Source organism: Leptonychotes weddellii, chromosome 13 (assembly GCF_054177405.1).
Source record: "Leptonychotes weddellii isolate Sample4059 chromosome 13, ASM5417740v2, whole genome shotgun sequence".
Taxonomy (NCBI): domain Eukaryota; kingdom Metazoa; phylum Chordata; class Mammalia; order Carnivora; family Phocidae; genus Leptonychotes; species Leptonychotes weddellii.
The window spans coordinates 62,793,646-62,816,276 of record NC_138381.1 but is presented as its reverse complement, the minus strand read 5'-3'; the positions used below and the strand labels follow the sequence as shown (position 1 = coordinate 62,816,276).

At 59.8% G+C, this 22,631-nt stretch overlaps 1 protein-coding gene across 1 annotated transcript in view; it reads right to left on the bottom strand.

Annotated features, from left to right (window-relative positions):
- The window catches only part of LOC102734909 (tetratricopeptide repeat protein 28), a 46,539-nt gene that overhangs the window by 12,621 nt on the left and 11,287 nt on the right, over positions 1 to 22,631 (bottom strand). The window contains exons 2-6 of the mRNA XM_081801871.1: positions 17,761 to 17,905; positions 7,398 to 7,577; positions 4,810 to 5,530; positions 2,660 to 2,784; positions 283 to 514 (exon numbers count right to left, since the gene is read on the bottom strand). Coding sequence (XP_081657997.1) covers positions 283 to 514; positions 2,660 to 2,784; positions 4,810 to 5,530; positions 7,398 to 7,577; positions 17,761 to 17,905 — 1,403 coding nt within the window. The remainder of the gene's footprint in view (positions 1 to 282; positions 515 to 2,659; positions 2,785 to 4,809; positions 5,531 to 7,397; positions 7,578 to 17,760; positions 17,906 to 22,631) is intronic.

Sequence of the window (22,631 nt, the reverse complement as noted above, 5' to 3'; positions counted from 1 at the left end):
CTGCCCACCCCCGGGTTTGGCCCCACGGCTCTGGCGGATCCGGAGCTGCCGACTGAGCACGAAGGCGCTGCCATGTGCCCAGCATTCCTCCGCGGCAGCCCGGGGGGAGGCAGGCCCTGCTGCTTTGGCTCTCCTCCAGGTAGGAGAGGTGTGTGTCTGCAACTCCTCGCTCCTGCCCGCTGTGAGATCCAGCCCCCCCGCCGCCAGGACGCAGGGACCACGGCCGCCAACTGGCGCGCCCACGCTGCCGGCCAGCCCCTCGGCGGCCCGCCTGGTGCTCACCCAGCAGGGACTGGATGGCGCTGCTGCACTGCTGGAGCCGGTCGCCGGGGTCGGAGGTTGGGAAGAAGACGGCCGCCGGCAGGCCGCTGGCCGGGGGGTCCAGCCGGAAGCCCACGGCGGTGAGCAGGGCCTGCCAGCCGGGGATGCCGCCCACTTTGTTCTCCACGCTCTGCTGGGATGTGTACATGGCGTTGCGCTGCCCGTTCTGGATGCGCTGCAGGGACTTCTCCACCTGGAAGGGAGGGGGGCAGTGAGGCGCCGCTCCAGTCAGCGGCGGGCCCCGTTTCTCTCCCGGCGCCTCTGGGACATACACAGCCCCGGGTGTGAAGCCAGGGCTGCCACCTGGGCGCCCCAGCCTGATGACCAGGACCCTGGAGCAACGGCCCAGCTCACGAGGGAGGGGACCGAGGGAAAGGCTGTCACTGTCCCAGTGCCTGCGAGGCTGGGAGACTCAGAAGCATTCTGGCCCTTCCCTAGCCCAAGCCGCCCGCCCCAAGCTCTCCTCCCCAGACACTAAGACCCACTGTCAGGCCAGGGCCTGCTCCAAACCACGGGATGGCTCCCCATCACTAGAATAAACCTTCAGGCCCTCCAGAACCCCTCTCGTGGCCCATAGCCCTCACGTACATGGGCGGTACCCATCTCAGGGCTGGGGCCGGTGGTGCCCTTCTTCCTGGGGCCCCTGACTCACCCTCCATGCCACAGAGTGGCCTCTGGAACCTTCGCCTCCCCCTCCGCCTCAGGTACCCCTCCCACCTGCCAGGGCCTAAACCCGTGCCTGGCACCTATGGGCTGAATTTGCCCAAGGAACCACCAAGTTAACGCCCCCGTGAACATTCCACGGCACTTCTGGCGGCCTCGGGCCTTCCCCACGGTTTCTCTCTCTAGGGGAGATCTCAGGCCGTCCTGGGAGGCCGCATGCCCTGGGGCGCGTGGGCCATCGCTAGAGGGGCAAAGAGTCACCGGGGTGTCACCTGAGACTTCTCTTACAGTGCAACCTGGGATGCTGGGGGCTGACCTCACAGGCGGGAGGAAACGAGTGGTCCTGGGCAGGACAGACAACCTGCCAGGTGGCTTGCCATCGGGCTGAAGGTCCTCGGAGACGCACTGCCCACTGGGGTCAAGGGGTCCCAGGGCAGTTAGAAGGAGGCTTTTGCCCCACGGGCCTGGTCTTTTCTAAGAAAAGCCGCCTGGGAGCTGCAGCCAGGAAGGAGGGGACTCTAGGGTGACAGGGACCAGAAAGGGTCCTAATAATGAGCAGCCGAATGGCTCTGTGCAGTTTCTAGGCACAGGTTAAAATCATTTAAGAGAGTCTCGGCAGCTTCTCAAGGCGCGTGAGCACAGCTACCCCAGAGCAGGTGCCGTGGGCCACCTCACGTCTGGCCCGAGAGCTGCCCAGGGTTCTCAGGTGACAGATGCCATCATTCCTACTCAGTCACACGCCGGTTTCAGGCAGAACCCCAAGCTTAAGAGATGCACAGGACTGACCTACCACCAGGAGTGCACGGAGCCCCAGGCTCAGGGGGCAGCAAGTCTGCCCCATGGAGGGGACGTGCCCCCTGGAACCCGGCCCCCAAACTAAACTGCCCAGCCGGGGCCTCCAGCCGGCTCCCAGAGCCTGTGTGGAATTCGTCCCCACGTCCTCCCTCTGGAGCTCAGACATGTCCTCCGGGGCAGGGCAGGGCAGCTGTTTGCATCGGGTCTGGAAGGAGCGCGGATGCCACGTGGACCCCGGCCTGAGGCTGGGCCGGTCCGCATTGCGCAGAACACTCCACGGAGGCTAATGATCCTCAGTTGTTAGAAATTACCTTCCCGGTTATCAAAGTGGAAGGGTGTAACACGTTTTCCGTCCCTGCTGCTTGGCTTGATTTGTAGCTTCTAACGTGTGGATGAGGATGTGAAGCCTCTGTCTGTACCCTCGGCCCCGCCCCGCCAAGGCTGGAACTGGCCAAATACTGCGTCAGCTTTGGACTCTTGCTCCAACCAAAGTTAGGGGAAGCCTGGTGCCATCTGACTTTAAAATATCCTTCCTCAGCCCCTAAGACCCTCCTGAGTGCCAGCTACTCTCACCTCTTCTCTGAGCCTCACGATAACCTGGAAAAAGTAGAAGTTTTATCCGCCTTCCAGAGGACAAGACTGAAGCTCAGGGAGCCAGGTGACTTGCCCAAAGCTTCACGGCCCAGAAGCAGCGGCAGTGTAGACCCCAGGACGTTGGCCAGGAGGCTGCAGCCAGCCCCATGACACATGTCGTCCGCACTGCTCGCATGCCCAGCTCCACCTGTGGACATGCGGGCACGACGTCCCCTGCTCATGCCCGCCGGAGCCTCCCCCTCTCGGGCACCTGCAGTGGCTCTCGAGGGCAGCGGGCCCCGCTCACCAGGTGCAGCAGCACTCGCAGGGCGTCGCGGGCACGCTCCGGGTGCTGCAGGATCTCCGTGAGGGCCTGGCCGATGAGCGACGAGGGACTGTTCAGCTTCACGTCACTGCCGATGAGCATGAGCCCTGCGGAGAACACAGAAGGGCATCTCGGAGCCTGCCCTCACCTCCACGGGGCAGCTCCGGCTGTTCCCCACCCCCCGCAACTCCCTGAGGCCTCCCGGCCACCCTGCCCCCAAGAGGGGCCTGCACAGCAAAGCTGCTCCCCAGAACGGCCTGTGAGAGGTCTCCCTCCCTGGGGGGCCCCCCCGTGCCCTTCTGTCCCCTCCCCTTTAAGAATTAACGCCGTTTCACAGCCTGTGAGTGGTGAGCACGGTTCTGCGGGGAAGTAGCTCGGGAAAGTGCCTCTGTTCTCCCGCTGCACAGGAAGAGGGGCTGCCCCCCACTCCCCCAGGACCCTTCCCAGGCTTGGCCACCATTCCAAGGAACGATCCGCCCTGTTTCCCCGGAGACGCACCTGTGTCCGTCTGGAACATGCCTGGGGACAGGGCCCGCGGATGCGGGGCGGGAGGGCGCGCGCCTCTCTGGTTGTGGGGACGGGCAAGCAGCCTGGGCTGCGGACGACCCACCCATCTGCCCGGATCCCGGCCCGCCCCCGAAGGCAGCGCCGGGGGAAGGCAGACAGCAGTCTCCTCAAGCCACCAAGCAACTCTGGAACCACGCTGCCCCCAAATAATGGCCACAAGGGGTTTTCCAAGAGCATGAGTGAGCCTAGGCTGTTTTTAAGGCGAGCGGGGCAGCACGACTTAAACACCATCTCCAGTAAGCCGTGACTCGTATATCGCCTGTCGCTCAAACAAGGACAAAAGCGCCACATCCCTGAACATGTTGGGAAGACGGGGAGGGGGCCCCGCAGAGAAGGGCAGGCGTCCTGTCGGCCAGGGCCCCACAGACCAGCGCCACGCCGTGTGGGAGCACGGGGGCACGCAGCAGAGCTCACGTGCTGCTGGCGGGCACGAAGCCGCCGCATCTCGTGGCAGCGGGCGCGGTCGGCGACGTGGCCAGGCCCCGGCCCTCAGCGGACGGCCGCCCACGGGCGCTGTCAGCCGCCTGAGCAAACGGGATGGGTTCCGCTCGGTTTCGATTGACTCCCTTTCCGGCAAACGCTGCAGCTGTGCCGTGTTTGTGACGCAAACAGATGTTTCCATTTCCTACCACGGCGGCTCGTGCACGGGGCAGGCGGCGCCCGGCGGCGGGGGGGTGGGGAGGCCCCGCCTCGGGGGGAAATGGCAGCAGCTCTAGCGGCACCTGCCAGCCACATTTATTTTGAGAGGAAGGGTAAGGGTGGCGGGCTGTCCGGAGGCCCCACAGGTCATCCCCTGCCCCACCTCCCAGACCTGCGAGCCCCTGTGGCAGGCCCACTCAGGGCAGGCGCCGTCGGCCCTCCAGCACGTGCAGTACATGCATCACCAGACATGGCCAACGAGTTACCACCCCTTGCTGCCTGTGAGGATGCCGAGCTTTAGGAAGGGCGAGTAACCTGCTCAGCTCACAGAGCCCGGATATGGAACTAGGTCAAGCCCAAGTGTTCCCATGACCGAACCTAGGGACTTTCCGCCACGTGGCTCTTCGCCACTGTCCCGGGACTTCACGTGAGGGCGCCATAAAATGGGTCAACCAGCACACTCTAGTCCCAGAAGTCTACACTCCTACCCCGATGGCAGGCTGTTCTGCTGCTCCTTAGTCAAAAAGACTACTTTAGGGGCGCCTGGGTGGCACGGTCGGTTGAGTGTCTGACTCTTGATCTCAGCTCAGGTCGTGATTTCAGGGTGGTGAGATCGAGCCCCGCATCGGGCTCCGCACTCAGTGGGGCGTCTGCTTGGGATTCTTTCTCCCTCTCCCTCTGCCCCTCCCTGCTCACGCTCCCTCTCTCAAATAAATAATAAAATCTTAAAAAAAAACCCTCATACCACAGCGACAAGTGGCCGGCTTGGCAGAAGGCAAGAGTCTCAGCAAACAAGCGTCCCCCTGCTCCACCCCATGCCACCTCCCCGCAGTGGCCCGGCCTCCCCCCCCACCCCACCCGGGAGGCTGTGAAGACCGAGCCCTGGAGGCCTCTGGCAGGCGGTGGCCAGCGGTGCGTGCTCCTACCTGCCCAGTTGGAGGGGTGTGAGAAGGCCTTGCTGCTCTGCACCACCTTCATGGCCTCCCCCAGGGCGGCGCTGGCTTTCAGGCCATTGAGCAGGGATGAGTAGAAGGCGTGGAGAAACATCTTGGAAGCGGCCACGGGCACAGGCCACAGAGACACGAGAACACACTGTGCGCCGGCAGCCAGGAAGGCCCGGGTCAGCGCAATGACGCCGTCAGCCGTGACCTTGCTGTTGGACTCCTGCGAGGAGCCGAGGACCACCAGCTTCACGGGAAGCCGCAGGTCCAGGACGTCGGCGGCCGTGAGCAGCAGCTCCTGCAGGGGCGGGCAGTCCGAGATGCTCTCCCCGTCGCTGGCGTCGTCTTGCACGCGCAGGGACTCGGGGATCGTGTAGGGGTGGCCAAAGGAGCTCTTGGTGCCAGCAGGGTTGCCGTCAGCGCTGGGAGTGAGGACCAAGGCTGACAGTTTCCAAGAGATGTGGGTGGCAAAGTGGACGCACTCGGCCTGGGTCAGGGCACTCATGACCCGTTCTTTGGTGGCCACGGTGCCCACCAGGGGCTGGCAGCCCAGCAGCTCTGACACCATGTACGCTTCCTCTTCGGCCGACGGCATGGGCCCCCACAGCCACCTGTCCATCACTGCCGATGGGAGCTTGGGGTTGCCCACAACAGCCGCCATGGACGTGGAGCTGGAGTACGTGGGCGGGTTCTTCCTCAGGTGAGACTAGAAGGGAAGACAGACAAGCAGACCGCCCCGCCCGTCAGACACTGGCTGCGTGAGCACAGGGCTCGGTCCAGCTCGGCTACACCTGTGCTCCCAATGACCTCGCTCACTCGAATTTGCAACACCACTTTCACCCAGGTGCTCGTCCTACTGAGAATCACAGCTGCTATGCCAAGCTCTGGAAAAGCAGCACTGGATCTTAGGAAGGGCCCTTCCTGTTTGTCAAACCCTGGGGGGCGCTGCAGCAGGAGGCGAGGGTGGGTGGTGCTGGGCCTGCCCCACGCGCCTCACTCCCACAGACCTCCCTGCGGGCCCCCAAACGGGGGCGACCCACTCCTGATGAGTCGGGGCTCTGAGGGGTGACAAAAAGCTCGTCAGTCTCAGCGGAGACAGGGCTGACCTAAGCCCTGTACAGCCACTAAGTGCTGAAAAGATTATACTTGTCATCTGCTCTATGTGCTGCCAAAGAAAAACACCACCGAATTATAAAATCAGCATAGAGAAGTCCAGCAAAGTTCTGATTTCCCCGCAACGAGGCCTTTTGATGCTTTTGGGGAAACATCAAGTATCAAATTATTTCAAAATAACCTTCTGATGGCTTCACGGTAGTGATGCCTCAAACTCTGGGCATGAGAGGCGCCTGCCGGGCGTGTGTCAAGAGACGGGGCTCTTCCACTCCCTGGCCAGCTTGCTGCTGTTGTCGCCATGAAGTGTTCTTAACACGGGCCATCTCTGACCCCCAGGGTGCTTCTGGTAGCAGGTGCAGCGAGCGGCACTCTGTGTGGGACAGCATCCGACGAGGCCAGCTCACTTGGCATCTGGGAGTCATAGTCAGCCACGGACATGCCAAAAACTCAGAGAAAATCATTTCTTTCACTTTGAACTGACTGTCCCATGAGAAAGTTACCATTCAGCCACAGAAAACAGTCAAAACTAAGATTTCCAAAGCCCTGTGAGGCAGACGCTGACCTGGTTTGAACCATGTCAATGACCACGGTCAACAGAAGCCACAGCAGGTCCCATGGGGGCTGTCCACACCCAGGGTCCAGGGTTTGGCTTCCTGAATGAGCCATTTTCTCCCACTGGGAGGAGTCCTGTCTGACCCCGCTCTGCCTGGCGGTCTGCGGGGCTCTGAGGACGTGCTCAAAGTGCATGCCTGGCGGGTCGGGGCCCATGAGGGTCTGAAGGAGTCTGGAGAAGGGGGAGAAGATCAGGGTTGGCTGGAAGGCTCTCTAATCGGGTGGGCAGGCCGAGGGGGGCTGTGGGGTGAGACCTCTGATTCTGTGGACGGCCCACCGTCGCCCTCTCGATTTTCACAGACATTTCTACTCACACTCTTTTGCTGAATGAGACCCAAATTCCTGTCTGTCCCCTGAAAGCCACCTCATTTGTGTTCAGTTCTTTCATTGGCCTGTGGGGCCCTTTTCCACTTGACAGTAATCTTATGTGTCTGCCATCCCTGCCCGGGGACCCTCTGCTGGGGGCACACTCGGCGCCCAGCCGGTGGTCATCGTGAGGGCAGCGTGCGCCGGGGGAAACCAGCTTCCTCAGACACTCGGCCTGGCCTCGAGCCTGACCCAGTCCCCCGAGGAGCTCACAGCCCTGATGTCACGGCAAAGACATTTTGAGAGAAAGGACACTGATCGTGTCTTCTGGAGATAGCAAAGACCAGTCAGGGGTCGGGGGGCGGGGGGGAGGCTGTCCCCTCACCTTCGGACAGATCTACTCCAAAGGCAGCCTCCCTGACTGCAAACTCCAGGGTGAACATTGGGAAGAGCTCACACGCTGCCCGCGCAGCCCAGTCTGGCCGGGAAGGCTGTCCTCCAGGCCCGCACAGCCGGGCACCCGCAGCGAGCGTGAGGCTTACCTTGGACTGTGGGCTGAGGGAGCGGATGGAGGGGACAGCGATGAGGGCGAAGCGCTCGTACAGGTACTCGTTGGAGGAGCTTCCCTTCAGGAGGGCGAAAGGGATGAGGTAGAGCTCCCCCTCCAGAACCAGGACCAGCTGCCGGTGCCGGCCCACGGGGCCGCTGGAGTGCATCAGGCCCTGCAGGGAGGCACGGGGCGCCTGAGTCCGGGCCCAGTAGGCGGCGGCCTGCCCGCACCGGCCGCTACCGGGCCACAAACCAGATGTGCCCGGGAAGCAACCCGGCAGGCCCACGGCACCCATGGCGGGGGTGGGGGGGGTGGGGGTGGCTTGGGGCGCTGCCCACAGGAGCATCACCAAATGGGGGCTTCTGCCCGAGGAGGAGGTTGGGGACCCGTCTCTTTAAGCCTGCACGGCGGGGGTGGGGTGGGGGAGGGAGACCTGGTCACCTGTCAAGGAACAGGATGTCCCACAAAGACAAGGACCGGCCCCAGTAGGTCTACGGGAGGCAAGGAGTTGTCCCAGAAAGAGCCCTGTGAGTCATGGTGACCCCCAGAGGGCCAGGCCAGGGGATGCTACGTTGGTCCAGAAACCCTAAGAGCAGCGTAGGTGTGACTCTTCTCCCGAGAGACAGTGACACTGTGACCCCCAGACTGGCCCCAGGCTGAACGGGAACAGAGATCAAGCAGATGCTGCTGCCGCTCAAGGAGACAGCGGCCGGAGCCTGCTGGGGGAGAAGACTGTGTGGGAGCACGGCCCAGCCCTGGCTCGGGGGACTGTCACGGCCGGGCTCCTGGCGCCCTCGCCCCCACCGGCCGACCTGGCGCAGTGGCCACTGGGGCGCCGCTGTGCTCCTCGGGAGTGAATGTGCACACCGGATCCGCCTGCCATGCTGCCGTGGGTGCTGGGCTGAGGCTGGCCCGGCACAGGGCACTCAGCTAAGCCAAAGTGACACGTGCCTGGCGGGCCCTTCAGTCTGGACAACCCCCCTGTGGCTTTGTCTTTTTAAAAAACATTCTAGCTGCATCTAAAGGAAGCCGAAATAAAAACAGGCCAATTTGTTGTTGTTTGCTTTAAGAGCTATTTCCCGAGAAGGGGTAAAAGAATCACTGCACGACCCAGGGAGGAGGAAGTAGGGCGTGTCACACTGTGGCGGATTTCTGGATCGGCACAGGGAGGTAGGAGGGCTGGGTGCCCGCAGTCAGCTCCTGGGCCTGGTGGGAGTCCCCACCGTGGCCACACCGAGGTCCCCCCTCCTGCCCCCGGCCCTGGGAAGCCTCTCTGGAGGGCAGTGCACCCACAGCTGCCATGGCTGCCGTGTGCCAAGCAGACCTGGGAGGTGGGCCAGAGGTGCTGGGCTGATGGTGCCCTGACCTCGGTGACGGGTCAGCAGCCCCGGAACAGTGACGACCACTCACTGCTCAGCAGGGGCCCTCCCGCCCGACAGGTGGGCAATGTGGGGGCTCAGGCCACCTGCCATGTGCAATCAGACCCATCCTCAGCTGATCCGGGGTCACCAGGCATTTGTTGGACAAGATGCCAGCCCCACCCTTGCAGGCCTCCCCTGGACTCCTCCTGCCAGGGCCCAAACCCCAGTAAGTCTCTGTCAGGTGCCATCCCACAGGTCACGGATTTCCCTGGGACACACGCCACTCTCGGGCAAGTCCTCAGCAAACAAGAGCACCCATGCGCATGAACAGAAGGCGAGCAGAGGAGTGCCGGATGGGGTAGGGGTGTGATCGGGAGGCTGCAAGCCATTCAGAGAGGCATTACTGGTAGGGTCTTTGTAAGGACTCTGCAGACTCTGCCTGCAAGACCTTATCTGGGGCATCAGCCTGAAGACCCGTGAGTTCCTGTCCCTGAAGGCAGCACGGGTGTCTTCTCTGATGAGGAATTCTGATCTCTCCGAGGGCCAGTCAGTGTGAAGTTGGCCTGGCAGACGAGGCCCGTGGGGTAAACAGAGAACAAGGCTGGGGAGAAATACAGAAGCCAGACTGTGGAGGGCCCTGGCCAAGGTCAGACAGGAAAGCATGGCTCCTACAGGCCGTAAGCAACTGCCACGCATTCTCCACGGACAAACCTCCAACGAAGTGACCAGAGGTAGCCTGCCTCACAGGAGATGGGGCTGCGCATGCTAATTCAGACAGGGAGAGATGCACGGCGAGAAGGGAGACTTGCCAGGACTTGGTGAAGAGTGACCTCAGTGGTGAGGAGAGGGAAGGCTCTGGAATTCTAGCCTGGAGATGGGGACAGTTTTCTCTGAATGAACGGAGTACCCCAATTCAGAGGTCTGGCTCCTCCCGGAATGGAGACTCGTGGCTGGGGCCGAGCTGGCCCCCGTGCCCGGCCCTGGGCGAGGGCCCCACGGGGGAGCCGTGTCCTGGCAGCGTGGAAGGAGGTGAGCGTCGGCAGCACCGGCTGGCGGGCAGACGGGCCGCACAGCCGACTGACAGCTCTAGTTAAAAGACAGCAGGAAAACGGATTGAACATGCTGGAAAAGGTGGCCTGGAAACGGTCTTCTGAATTCTGCCTCCGGGATACACGAGCATTGCCCTTGTACTGAAAGATTAGCTATAATCTAATGTGAGCTTGAAAATAGAAAATAAAATGATGTCTCACTTGTAATGAGATATGTAACAGATGATTACATGTCATCTATTAGATAGAAAAGGAGAGACAATTCAGGGAAAGGCTTCTCTGTGCCTCCATCTGTCAGTCTAGAAAGGGTATTTGCTGGCGTCTTAAGTCCTGGGTTTGAGCCATAAAAGAGCTCAGCATCAGCCCCACACCAGCAACTAACAGAGTCCAACAAATTTCAGCAAAGACTCAGACTTCTGGACCTCTGAAGTTTCTAGAAATGGATCTCTTGAAGGAGACCAAGACAACAAGGGCAGGGGTGCTGAAACCTGTGTACTCCCCCGGTGACCCTGCCCGTCCCAGGGCGTTCCAGGCCCAGGATGGCAACGGGGACACAGAGTGCCCCAGCAGGGAGGCTGGGCAGCGAGAGGACTCGAGCTAAGCCCAGTCTTTGCAGAGGGGGAGGGGCTGTTCCTTCAGCCGGGGCAGGCGGTTGGCACCTGCAGGTGGGTATGGGCGGCTGTTGTCACTTTACAGACTCTCAGCTGCACCCCCCGCCCCCCCATACCCTGTCATCCCTGCCCGGGGACTGGATTCCTGCAGCGGGGGCTGCTGTAGAGGGAGCTCGGTGCTGAGCTTCCTCGGTGGACGGCGCGGAGGGCGATGCCAAGGGAAGAGGATTTCCTGCTGGCCCAGGTGTGTGTGTGTGTGTGTGTGTGTGTGTGTGTGTGTGGATTTCCTGCTGGCCCAGGTGTGTGTGTGTGTGTGTGTGTGTGTGTAAACATGCAGCGGAGCCCAGACTGTGGCCGTCTGACTGTACCCTGTCAGACTGTACCCTGCTGATACCCTTCCCTCAGCCCTTTCCACACGAGAGCCAGGGCCCGCGCCCCCGTGCTCTCGGCAGGCCTCCTGCCCAGCAGGCGCCCAGACTCTCTCTGCACACCCCTGCCACCGGAAGCGGATCATCTGCCCTCCTGCCCCCGTACAGAGTGGCCTTCGAGACCAGGTCCGGCCCGGCCAAACCAGCAAATGTCTCTGCTATCCAGTGGGCTGAACCACATACCTTTCCCGGTGCCCATCCTTTCCTGGGTAAACTCCCTCAGCCCGGGAAAGCCAGACAGTTTCCTCAGAGCTGACTGTTTGGCCACAGGGAATAAGTCTCTCTGTCAAACGTCCCCTGGTTGACCTACGGTGGTTTCTGTCTCCCGCATGAGCCCACAACGCGGGCACATCCACGACCTCACAGGCCTGTAGGTCAAAGCCGGCCATGGCAGTGTGGGGCCTGGCACCCAGTGGGCACTCGGGACACACCAGTCAAGTGTGAACTCACAACTGTCTGCAGGTTCTTGAAATAAGGTCAACACAGGCCCTGTAATTTTTATGGCTGACCCTTGAGCAACACGGATTTGAATGGCATGGGTCCACTTACACGTGGGGTTTTTTCAACACACACAGGACAGGACTATAAATGTATATTTTCTTCCTGGTGATTTTCTTAATACCACTTTCTTTTCTTACGCTTGTTGTAGGATTACAGTATATAATCCATGTAACCTACAGAATCTGTTAATCGACTCCTTGTTATTGATAAGCCTTCTGAGCCAACAGTAGGCTATTAGTAGTTAAGTTTTGAGGGATTCAAAAGTTCCACTTGGATATTTTACTGCACAGAAGGCGGGCGCCCCACATTACACAGGACCCGTGTTGTTCAAGGCTCAACCGCATGTTGTTTTTTCCTGGGCCTCAATTTCCAGTACTACTCATCCCCTTTCCCTCTGGTGTTTATAAACATGCATGTAGCTAAAACATGTAAGTGGCCCCTCTGGAACATTCAGCTCCAAACTTTAACCCAGGGACTTCGAGAGACCAATGTCACCACCATCTGTCTCATCCTCACGTCACCATCACCATCATCCACCAGCTGTTTACTGAGTGTCCGTGACACCTGACACCTGTGAGGTCTGCCACCCAACGGTGACCCTGAAGTCCAGTTTCTGAGTCTGCAGCTCTCCCAGGCAACCACCACAGACCCCAAATGTATGGTTGGTGGGGACTTCAGATGCGATCACCATTTTTTCAATGGGGTCCTATACATACTCATGGTGACCAATGGCCCCAATCCATTCAGAAAGCACTGATATAAAACATGACGTTGCACGTGTCCTGGTTTCTGGCTTAAGAGCTACATACTCACGCAGGTCACCAGGGCTCAAGGGATCAGCCTGCACCCTCCATGTGCAGCGAGCTTCGTTTTCACCAGAGGACACGGGAAGCCGCTCACCGCGTCACAGCATCACAGCCCAAGGAATAAACATCCCTGATCACAGTGGGGGAGGGAGAGCAAGCTCCTGGGTCCATGAGTTTCCAGACAGATTAGATTTGGGATAAAATGGACTCTACTGTCTACCACAAGGATTCCAGAAGCAAGAACTGGTGGGCATCTGGCCACTGCAGAGCTGGGTTACAGGCCTGGGATTTTTTTCCTGACTCCCATTTGTGATTGAGTGAACTGGTCAAACAGAACTTTTTAAGGTAGAGAAACCTTTTCTGTGATGTTTCTGGGAGATCTTGGCATCACAGATGGATGGAGACAGTTGCAGCAAATATCACAGAACTGTGGGGACTGACCCTCACACCACGACTAAAACCTACAAAGACCATAGACCCTGTAAATCCAACCAGAAATGCAAGAGTCAAGGTCAACCCACTCGACAAGATTCTTTGGCCATCCCAATAACAAACCACTGGTTTGCCTGAAGAACCAACGGAGGGGAGGGGTTTGGAATTCGGGTGCTGGAGGAACATGACGAACGTCCAGCTCCAGCCACATCAGCCAGAGGGTCTGCCCAAGCTGCGGGGGCCTCTGCGCAACAACGGCCCTCTGCTTCTTGGCTGCCCCAGGGAAAATGAGCCCACGCACCCCCGGGGGCAGGGAGCTGCCGGGTGGGGCTGTTACACACCCACTGGAGCAGAGCCCAAGCCTAGTGGAGCTGACCCTGGGGGGACCCCCTCCGCGCCCCTCCCCTCCCACCCCCCCCCACCGCCGGGAGGCCGCTCTCACCGCCAGTTCGGCTGCTCTGGGCAGCTTCTCGCCTCCATCTTTCCTTGTCCTAATCAGTTGGAAAGGCTTGCTGTCTTTGGGTGACGTGTGTCCTCATTTGAATATCACTACAGATGTCTCACTCAGAAATCAGTTAGACGGGCTGGCGGTGGGGCTGCCAGCCCCGAGCGTGCCAGTCTCCAGGGCCTTATCCTCTGCTCCACAGTCTGTGGAGTGTAGGTCTGATTGTTTCTGGGGACAACTATGCCCTGGCCATCTCCAAACCCTCCATCTGTTTAGAAAACAGGCGCCCAGGTAGGCAGTCTCGTCTCCTGGGGCATCTGTTCTGGGGTGAGCTGGTTTATCAGGCTACTTGATTTTGCAAGAGTCCTTTCCCCCAGAGCCGAAATTAAGGGCAGGACCCAGTTGGAGCTGAGCTCTGCCTCTGCCTTGCATGCGTGGATGAGAGGTCTGGAGCGAATTCCCAGAGCCCCAGGGTTTAGGAAGGCAGTTTACCAACCTAACCAACCCAAACAGCAAGTTTTAAGTAAGTTTCTGGGGGTCCTGAAACAGGCAAGTCCACGTAAACAGGCAGCGACCTTAATCCAGAGCAGAGGTAGGCGAGGAATACTTGTCCTTCTGGTCAAGGTCATTCGCTCTTGCTACCTGTCCTACAACTACAGTTTTATGACTGTAAATGTAGGAAACAGGGCATTTCAATAAATGGAAATAATGGTAAAGATGGAACTATAACTAGAATGAATCCAAACTCCAGTGATCCTGAAAGGTCCCCAAATCTGGACCTCTGGAGAATGATTCATGCAAATCCTAGGCAATTTCCTACTCTCCATGTGGCTCCTTCATCAGAGCAGCTTCTGGCTTTGGGTGAAGCCCTGTCTGCAAACTGAGGGGGTGATTCGGGACCTGAGTGGGCCAGTGGCTTCCCCTAGAGCAGCCCTGGGGGGCCTCGTCACATCAGATGCATCTTCTAGAACACAGCTGCTGGGGCATACTTCTTAGCGATACCCATCCTGCCGCGGGCCAAGACTGGTCCAGGTCTGTCCCTTCACCATAGGCAGGGCCCAGAGGCATGGCTTACTGTCCTTTACTCTATTAAAGTGATTAAAAATGAAGGCCAGGGACGCACACAGGTTCCCAGTCCTTTTCACTCGAAACCCTTCCAACTTTTCTTCGGTGACATTTTCTCCCGTGGGTACCAGACAGGACTTGACTTAATGTCTGCTGACGGGTCACATGCAGACGTGGCCGGGCCCTCCTCAAAGACAGCCGGACAGGCTCGCCCCATCCTGACAGCAAAGGACGGCGTGCTTCCAGGAAAGAGCCACGACCGTGGTTCCCTGAAGCCAAATTAAATCAAATACTGGTGCAAGCCGACGGTAAAATATTCTTCTGTTCCACTTTTCATACTGTCTGACCTAGTCCCTTAGCCACAGGACTGGGGCTACACAAAGGCACTTGTTCAAATAATTATAAGCCCCACGTGAAGAGGCTAATCGCTTTAGTCTTGAAGTGTCAGGGATTCGTAAGCTTGGACTTTCGGTTTTGATTTGTATTTTCACTGAAAATGTGGGAACGGGCCTGGCTTTGCCTGGCAGCTGACAGCGCCGGGAGCGGGCGGGCGGGCGGGTGGTGTCGTGTCGCCCTCTGGTGGCCTCCGGAGCAGGCGGGGGTGCTGGCCTGGGCAGCAGAAGGCCCAGCCTCCTCCCCCTCCAGCCTGGCAGCTGACGGGGGGGGGGCTCCCTGAGCACCATCTGTGAGCATCAGATGGGGGGGCCACACACTCTGCCGCCTCCTCTGCATCCAGGGCGGTGTGGACCCCACACACGCCCACAAGTGCTTGTGGAAAGAACGGGTGAAAGTTTCCCATCAGGCGTTTTTACTGAAACACAGCGGATCACCTCAGCTAGCCAAGGACAAGCTCGCGCCCTGACCGCTAGCTTTAAAGGCCTTCGGGAGCTTTCGCTCTGTGGCTCGTGTGAGACAGCCACGCTCGTTCAGTGTTCGGACACCTTGGTCACAAGAGAGGAGAGCTGAACTCTCAGGAACTCAGGACACGCTTTCCAACTACAGGGCTCCCTTCAGACTACAGGGCTGCACCCCGGAGGGCGGGCGCGCGGGGCTCCGGACGTCGGTCCCTACAGCGCAGCTCCTGAACCGCGCGCTCTGGGGCGCCGGCAGCCAGGCTAGTGGCGGGACGCCCCCTTCCCTGGGCAGGTCACCTCAGGAAGGCTGACTTCGTCCCTGCTCTCCCTTGTTTAGGGCCGTCACTCTTCCCCTGCCCAGGAGCCCTGGAGGGACACAGATGTCTAGGCATGAGCCGCCACTATTCCCACTGGCACATTTTTACTCTTTAAGTCACGGGCAAGTCCGCAGGGAGAAAAGACACAGCGCAGATTTTATAAACCCGTAGACTCCCCGACAAGGATGACTCGAGGCTGCAGCAGCTTCTCCCCCCGTGCGAGGGGGGGGAGCCCTGGATGGAGGGAGAGAGGTCCGCCTCTCCCCGCCCCCCCAGCTTTGGACCACGTACCATCCCATAAACTTCACCGAGTGTCAGCAGGTACCAGGCCCCGTGCCAGGTGCTGGGGGCCGCAGAGATGAGGGACCGTGCTTGCCTTCAGGGAGCGTGGGGTGGGCAGCAAGGGACAGGAGGTGAGGCACGCCAAGAGCCAAGTTCTGAGTCCAGTGAGGTAGCGGGTGCCATGAAAGACATGGGGCATAGAGGGGACCCAGTGCCAGGGAGGGGGAGGAAGCCTGCAGAGTGGTGGGGGGAGAGGGCAAGGAAGGCTTCTAAGAGGAGGGGACACTCGAGCCAGAGAGAGGTGAGGAGCTTGCCGGCTCCAGATGCCCTGAGCCTCCAAGGACACGCTGCTCCCAGCCCGTCTCCAGCTCTGCCCTCTGCGCCCTGGCCCTCCTCGCCAGCCCCACCAGCCCATTCCACATTCATGGAGAAAGTCATCTGGGACCCGGACACGAAAGAGGAAGTGCAAAGGGCCCCAGAAGGCCCGAGTGAGTGAAAAAATGGGGGGTCCGAACAGCCCCTCTCGCCAGGGCCCCTCCTGCCGCTGCCACTGCCCTACGTGCTCCTCACACGCCTCGAAGCCCAACCCTGCTCAGACCTGACACGCTCTGCGATGTCGTCCCATTTTCTAACGAGGACACAAGGACTCGAGGAGGAGAAACTGCTGGCCGAGGTCACCCAGCCAGGGAAGTCCGGACTGCCAGCCCCCGGAGCTCTGGGCTTCCCACCACCCCCAGGCTCCCTCAGTGAGGGAGGTCTGCAGGGCCTGGCAGGCAGGCAGCCTCCTGAGCGATACTGGGCAGGCTGGCACATCCTTGGCTGACCAGTGCATTTCCAGGGGATGAAGGAATCGCTGTCAAGGTGGGGTTTCCTGAGGACGCACTTCATCTCTGCCAGCTGGCTGAAGCGGAGGGGCGAGCTGCCGAGGGGCCACCCCAACAGACAAAACTCCCACGTGGTTGCAGACAGCTGCGAGGACACGCGGGCCTGCCGCCTGCTCTCCAAGGACTCATCAGTCACGCCCTCCCCGCCTGAGAGCCAGGCCCCCACGAGTGCAGGCACCTGGGCTTTCCTTGGGGTCTGCTATGGGCTGAATGCTGGTGTTCCCCCAAATCCACATGTTGAAGCCCTAATCCCCAGGGGGATGGTATTTGGAGGTGGGGCCTTTGGGAGATAATTTGGTTTAGATGAGGTCACGAGGACAGTACCCCCATGATGGGGTCAGCGCCCTGAGAAGACGGGGAAGAGACCAGAGCCCCCATGACCCCATGAGAGGACGCGGTGAGAAGGGGTCTGTGTGCAGCCAGAAGGAGGGCCTTCGCCAAGCTGCTGAATATGCTGGCACCCTCACCCGGGACTTCACGCCTCCGGAGCCATGAGAAATAAATGTCTGTTGTCTAAACGGCCCAGTTCACAATCTTTTGTTACCGCAGCCAGAGCTGACTAATACACAGAAGGCATCTGACAGGCTCACCATTCAGATTCCTAAGATCCCCAAGCCCTTTGGTCTCCCCAACCCAGTGGGAGTGCCATGTCCGGACGGAAGGACGGTGTGCAAATTCCAGAGCCACAGACACCCGTTCTCAACCTTCTTGAGAAATCCCAAATGAAAGGGGGTCTTTGACGTCAGACACTGTGATGGAGTCTGTGGCTCCTGACAGTGGCAGAGGCCGAGGGATCTGTTCTCAGCAGAAAGCACAGCCCTGGCGTGACCCCCGAATGAGAGGTGGGAGATGGGGAAGCCTTCCCAGCAGGGCGAGGCAGAGCCGTGGGCACAGTCCCCTTCCCATCTGCTGGGGGCCCACGTGGATGGCATGGTTCCTGCTGACAACTGGGGAGATGGGCCCGGCCCCGTGGCTCCCTCGGCCCCAAAGTCTGATGAGAAGATGGGAGGAGGGCATCACCTCACAGGGTCCCTGACGCAGCGGAGGCCAGATCCGCCGGGCTGCAAAGGAGCAGCGCCAGGCTTCAACCTGGCAGCTTGAACCCGGGGCCTCACCCACTAACCAGCAGCCAACCAGGAATGCACTTCCAGACCCTGACTGAGCAGCTGGAGAGAGAGGTGTGTTCTGGAAAGGCCCCGCTTGTCTCGGGAGCCCATTTTGTACCTAAGGGGCACATGTGGGCATTGAGCGGGAAACGACGTGTCCTGACGCCTCGAAGCCTCTGGGCCCCAGTGGAGCTGGCGGGGGGGGGGCACTTACCCCTTCCATGGGCGCTATGAGCAGGTCGTACAGAGCACGGAGCGGGGGCCTGGTGAATGAGCTCTGCCTCCTGGCCAGAGAGGAGGTCCCGTCCTTGATGGGCGACATGGGGTTGCTGCCCAAGCTCGTCATGCTCTGGCAGCTCCTGGGGAGAGAAGGGCCAAGGGAGTCAGCAGGGCCCAGGTGGGGCCGGCGGGGCCGCACTGCTCACTCCCAAGCACTCCAGGTCCTGGAAAAGGCAGGTCGGAGGCCGCACAGCAGGGCCCAGCCCGGCCTCCCTCCCGGCTTCGCCTTCCTCACCTTCCTTTCAGGTAATTTTCACAGAACAGTGAGCACTGACAGAAACCGCAGGGCAAACCAGCTGTCCACAACAGCTTACATTTCTATGGAGTTTTTCTGCATAATCAGATGTCCCGAAGTGCTGTTCAAAGGATTTAATTACATCCTTGTGTGAAGCGATTGTGTGCAGGCAAACGTGAGGACCATGAGAATCAGCGGCAGCCCCCAGGCGGCTGGGGCGCACAGTGCCCCCAGGCCAACTGCTCCCTGGGCAGGAGCCCAGCCCACACCAGGGGTGTGCCGGCCCCAACCTGGGGCCCAGGTCAGCGGCCTGGCGCCGCACCAGGCCCTGCAGGCCTCCTGACCCGGCAGCCCCTGTACAGTGGGTCTGCTCGAGTGTGCCTGCAGACTTTGGCTTTGCTTTTTAGCTTCCGCTCGGGTGTTGCCAGGCGGTTTTATCAGTACAGATGGCATTCTCGATCCCAAGGACCCCAAGTTTCACACTCCCAACACAGGACAAGAACATTCATTCCCTTAGAAAGTGTTTCTGGGGCGCCTGGGGCAGCTCAGTTGGTTGCGCGTCCGACTCTTGGTTTCGGCTCAGGTCACGATCGCAGGGTGGTGGGATTGAGCCCCGCGTCAGGCTCCGTGCTCACGAGGAATCTGCTTGGGATTCTCCCTCTGCCCCTCCCCCTGCTTTCTCTCTCTCAAATAAATAAGTAAATAAAATCTTGTAAGAAAAGAAAAAGAAAGAGTGTTTCTTGGCCACAGTTTACCTGCCAGGCCCCGCTGTCAGCCCTGGGTGCCTACAGAGGACACCCAGCACAGGCGGGCACAAGAGACAACAGGCAGGGAAACACGCCCGTTTCCATGAAGGGACCAGGCTGCCTCCCACCCGTCCCTCTGAACCTGCCCCGCAGCCCAGCCGCTGTGGCTTCAGCACAGTGGGACGGACGTTCTCTGCACAACTGCTGGACCGTCAGTGGTCTCTTAACCTTGATTTAGACACTGTGCCCATTTTTGGAGTTTCTGCTGCATCCTCAAGGACCCTTAAGGGGAAAGACCAGGTCTTCTACAAGATGCCTCCAAGCTTTGGTAAATACTCCGGGCTGCTGCTGGTGGCAGAGCTTCAGTGTTTCCTGAGAAAAGACCAGAAGGCAGCTTTCCCTCCTGGGCCTGGCCAGGATCCGCGACCATCTAAAGAAAGGATTGGGAAGATCTATTTGTGTTTTCCAGGTATGGTTTCTGCCCCCTGGCTTCCCCCCGACTCTTCTCAGCGTTCTCAGCAACGCCCCCCTTGACCTCAATTCCACGGCCCGCCAAGCCAAGCCGGGAGCGCCCTCGGCAGCCCCTGCAAGAGAAGGAAGGGCAGAGGACTTGGAGGCCTGGAGCCAGCTCGCGCCTGCGCCTGTCCCGCCCACTCAGGCAATGTGTCACCGCAAGCGACTGGGGCTGTGGGGTGACTTTGCCATCAGAGCCAGTGAAGCACAGATCGCCCTGGAGTGACATTGAGGGGCGCACTGAATTCCACAGAACATGCCGCAAAGAGCAATACTCCCCTGAAGGAGAGGACCAAACTGCTCTCCAGAGGAGAGGCTTGGCGGGACACGCAGTGTCTGTCACAGGCCTATGTGCCCTCGCATCCTCGGCAGACAGAGCTCACAGCCCCGGGAGCCCGCACCACCATCGGGTCAGCGGGACAAGATGGTGACAGGATCGCTCAGCTCCCTCTCCCCGCGAGCCTCTCTTTCCACCCCCTAGACAGGTGTCTGCCTGGATGGTGGGCTTGTAACCCTGCGGGAGGCACCTGAGTCTGATTAATCCAGCTGCAGGTGTCCAGAGGGAGTGCCATGTCCCCAGACAACGCTGTGGCCACAGGTGCTCACCGTGACTGGCGGGGCACTCCACAAAGCCCAAGGCTCGGAACTTAAAAGCTTCTTCTGCAGAAAGAGAGCCCAGCCCCCCATGAGCTCCCCTCCGGGGTCCCCGGAGACCAGCATAATCCAAGCTGCATGGGGGGTTCCTTCCAGCTGACTCAAAGCATACTACTCACGCCAAGCACTTTGCACCCCATGCTGGGCCAGTCTGACTCCTCCCTGGTGAGTGGAGTCCCAAGGGCACAGGACATCAGGTTGGGTGAAGCCCGGAGGCCTGAGCAGGGCACACTGCTGGCACGGTGAGGTGCTCAAACATGGTTTCTGGAAGTGGCCAAAAAAGTGCCTGGGAAGGAACATGTCTGGAGGGAGCTAGAGGGCTGGGGAGGTATCTGGGGGCAGACCCGCTGGGTGCTAATCCCAGCCTGGGGCTCTAGGCCTTGCTTTCTGCACCTGCACAAAGGGGAAGTGCTGTCCGCAGGCACGAAGCATCAGGAATGGAGAAACGGCTGCAAAGAATCCCTCACTGAAAGTCAATGGGAGTCTCAGCTGATGGGACAGTGAGTGAGACAAAGGCCTGGGCAGGAGGGGGGCACACAGGCTGGGATTCCAGAGTGCAAGCGCAGAAGGCCATGGTGTCTTTTTATTGAAACCCATGAAGTTCCAGAGGCATGTAAAGGGCCCAACAACACTAACCTAGTCCATATGTGGCCCTGCCCACGATGGGGCAGCCCTGCGGGGTCCTCGCACCGGGCTGTGAGGAAAGGGGACGGCTCCAGCAGAGGTCTGGGGACACCAAGTCACAAGACACTGACCAACCACTGGTCAGGCAGAGCCAAGGGAGGGCTTTCTGGGAGAGGGCCTTTTGATGTGGGCACCATCATCCAGAGTTAGCCTGCCCGTGGACAAGGTGGAGAAGGCCATTCCAAGTTGAGGGAACAATGTGGGGAAGGGCACAGATGTTGGGGGATAGAGACTGGAGTGCCTGGGACGGTGACTGTGGGAGACAAGCATGCCAGGTGGACCTGGGGCTCTGGGATTGTGCTGTGGGGAGGCCGGGCACCTCCTTAAGCATCAGGCTTGCCTGAACAGGAAGCTCCTCCCCCAGGCTAATTCCTTCCCTGGCCCCATCAGAGGGCCGTCTGCAATCTATACCCTTCCCTGAGAACTTTCCCACTAGGCTCCAGGGCTGGGCTTCGCAGACCAGCCGTGATTAGGCCGTGTGACACCCCACCCTCATCCCTGGACAGCTTGATGGAGAACCCGTCAGATGCCTTTGACCAGGGCCAGTAAACAGACAGTCGATCGAGGCACCTGTTTGCTCTGAGCAGGTTTCCTGGGACACCCTCTCTGAGCATTTGTGGCCAGCTAGCGCAGACTCTTCAAGAGCCAGGACCTGGGCACCCCAGGTCACGCAAACCTGCCAGGGGCGAGGCCCCATGTTTGAGCCTCAGTTAAAGCCCCTGCCTGTGGGCACCTGACTTTGTCCCGTTCTCTCGCCGACTGTCAAGCCCACCCACACATCATCGACACCTGCTGATTTCCGCCCCTGGACGCCATGTGAGTGCGGTCTCTCAGACCCTAGTCCCTCGAGAGCCCTGGCAGGTCACAGATGAACCATCTCTGGAGCAACAGCTCCCGGGCCCTGACCCCAGCCAGCCCAGCCCAGACAGGCCCACCTAGACCGGAACACATGGCGTCTCGCACTGGTCAGCCAGGAAGCCCCAGAGATCAAGCCTCTGATCTGTGCTTCTGTTCAGGGGAGGGCACCTATCCCTACAGATGCCATTTTCAAAGTAAAAACAAAAGCCCAGAAAATACTCCATTCGTGTTTAAACAAAAACCAAACAACCTGAAACCATAATCCAAAGTCGCAGTCAGTCCATGCAGCTCCCTTTGCCTGAGCGAGAGGCATCAGTGGCTGGAAGCCGAGCCCACCTCCGCGGCGGCCTCCCACATCTCCCGCGGCGACTTGCCCGCACGGGCAGCCCAGGCGCCTGGCCGGGCCTGGCCACTGGACCTCGGGCCCAGGGGGAGAGAGCTGGAGCGCGGCAAACCAAGGCCAGGAGCCACTGAGGATCCGTGCGGCCCCAGGGCCCTCCCGAGGTGCGGGCCCAGGGAGGGTCTCGGGCCAGGACCCTGGTCGCGCTGGGGTGGCCGGTGGCCCCTCCCCGGTCATTAGGTGCCACAGCTGCCCTGTGCAGACTGCAACCCACAGGCTCCCTTTCATGTGTTGCACTGACAGTGACCTACCACAGCTATTTACCGGGCTACATCTGCCTAGACATCTGCATAAAGATATTCAACAACAGCAACAGCCAAGCGGTCAGCTCCTCAGCCCTGAGCCTGGGAATGCTTACCCATAGCAGTGGACCTCCTGGCTGCCTGTCACCTACCGGCCCTTGGACTCTGGCCAGCATGTCATTCTTCTACTCCCCTCTCGCCCTTGCTTGTAAAACGAAAGGGTCGGACTAACATCCTTGCAAGTCCCTTGCAGCTTTTTTTTTTTTTAAAGATTTTATTTATTTATTTGAGAGAGAGTGAGCAGGGAGAGAGGCAGAGAGAAAGAGAGAGGATCCTCAAGCAGACTCCCTGTTGAACGCAGAACCTGACAAAGGGCTTGATCCCAGGACCCTGGGATCATGATCTGAGCCAAAGGCAGATGCTTAACCAACTGAGCACCCCAGGCACCCGGTCTCTTCTCATTTTAATAAATTA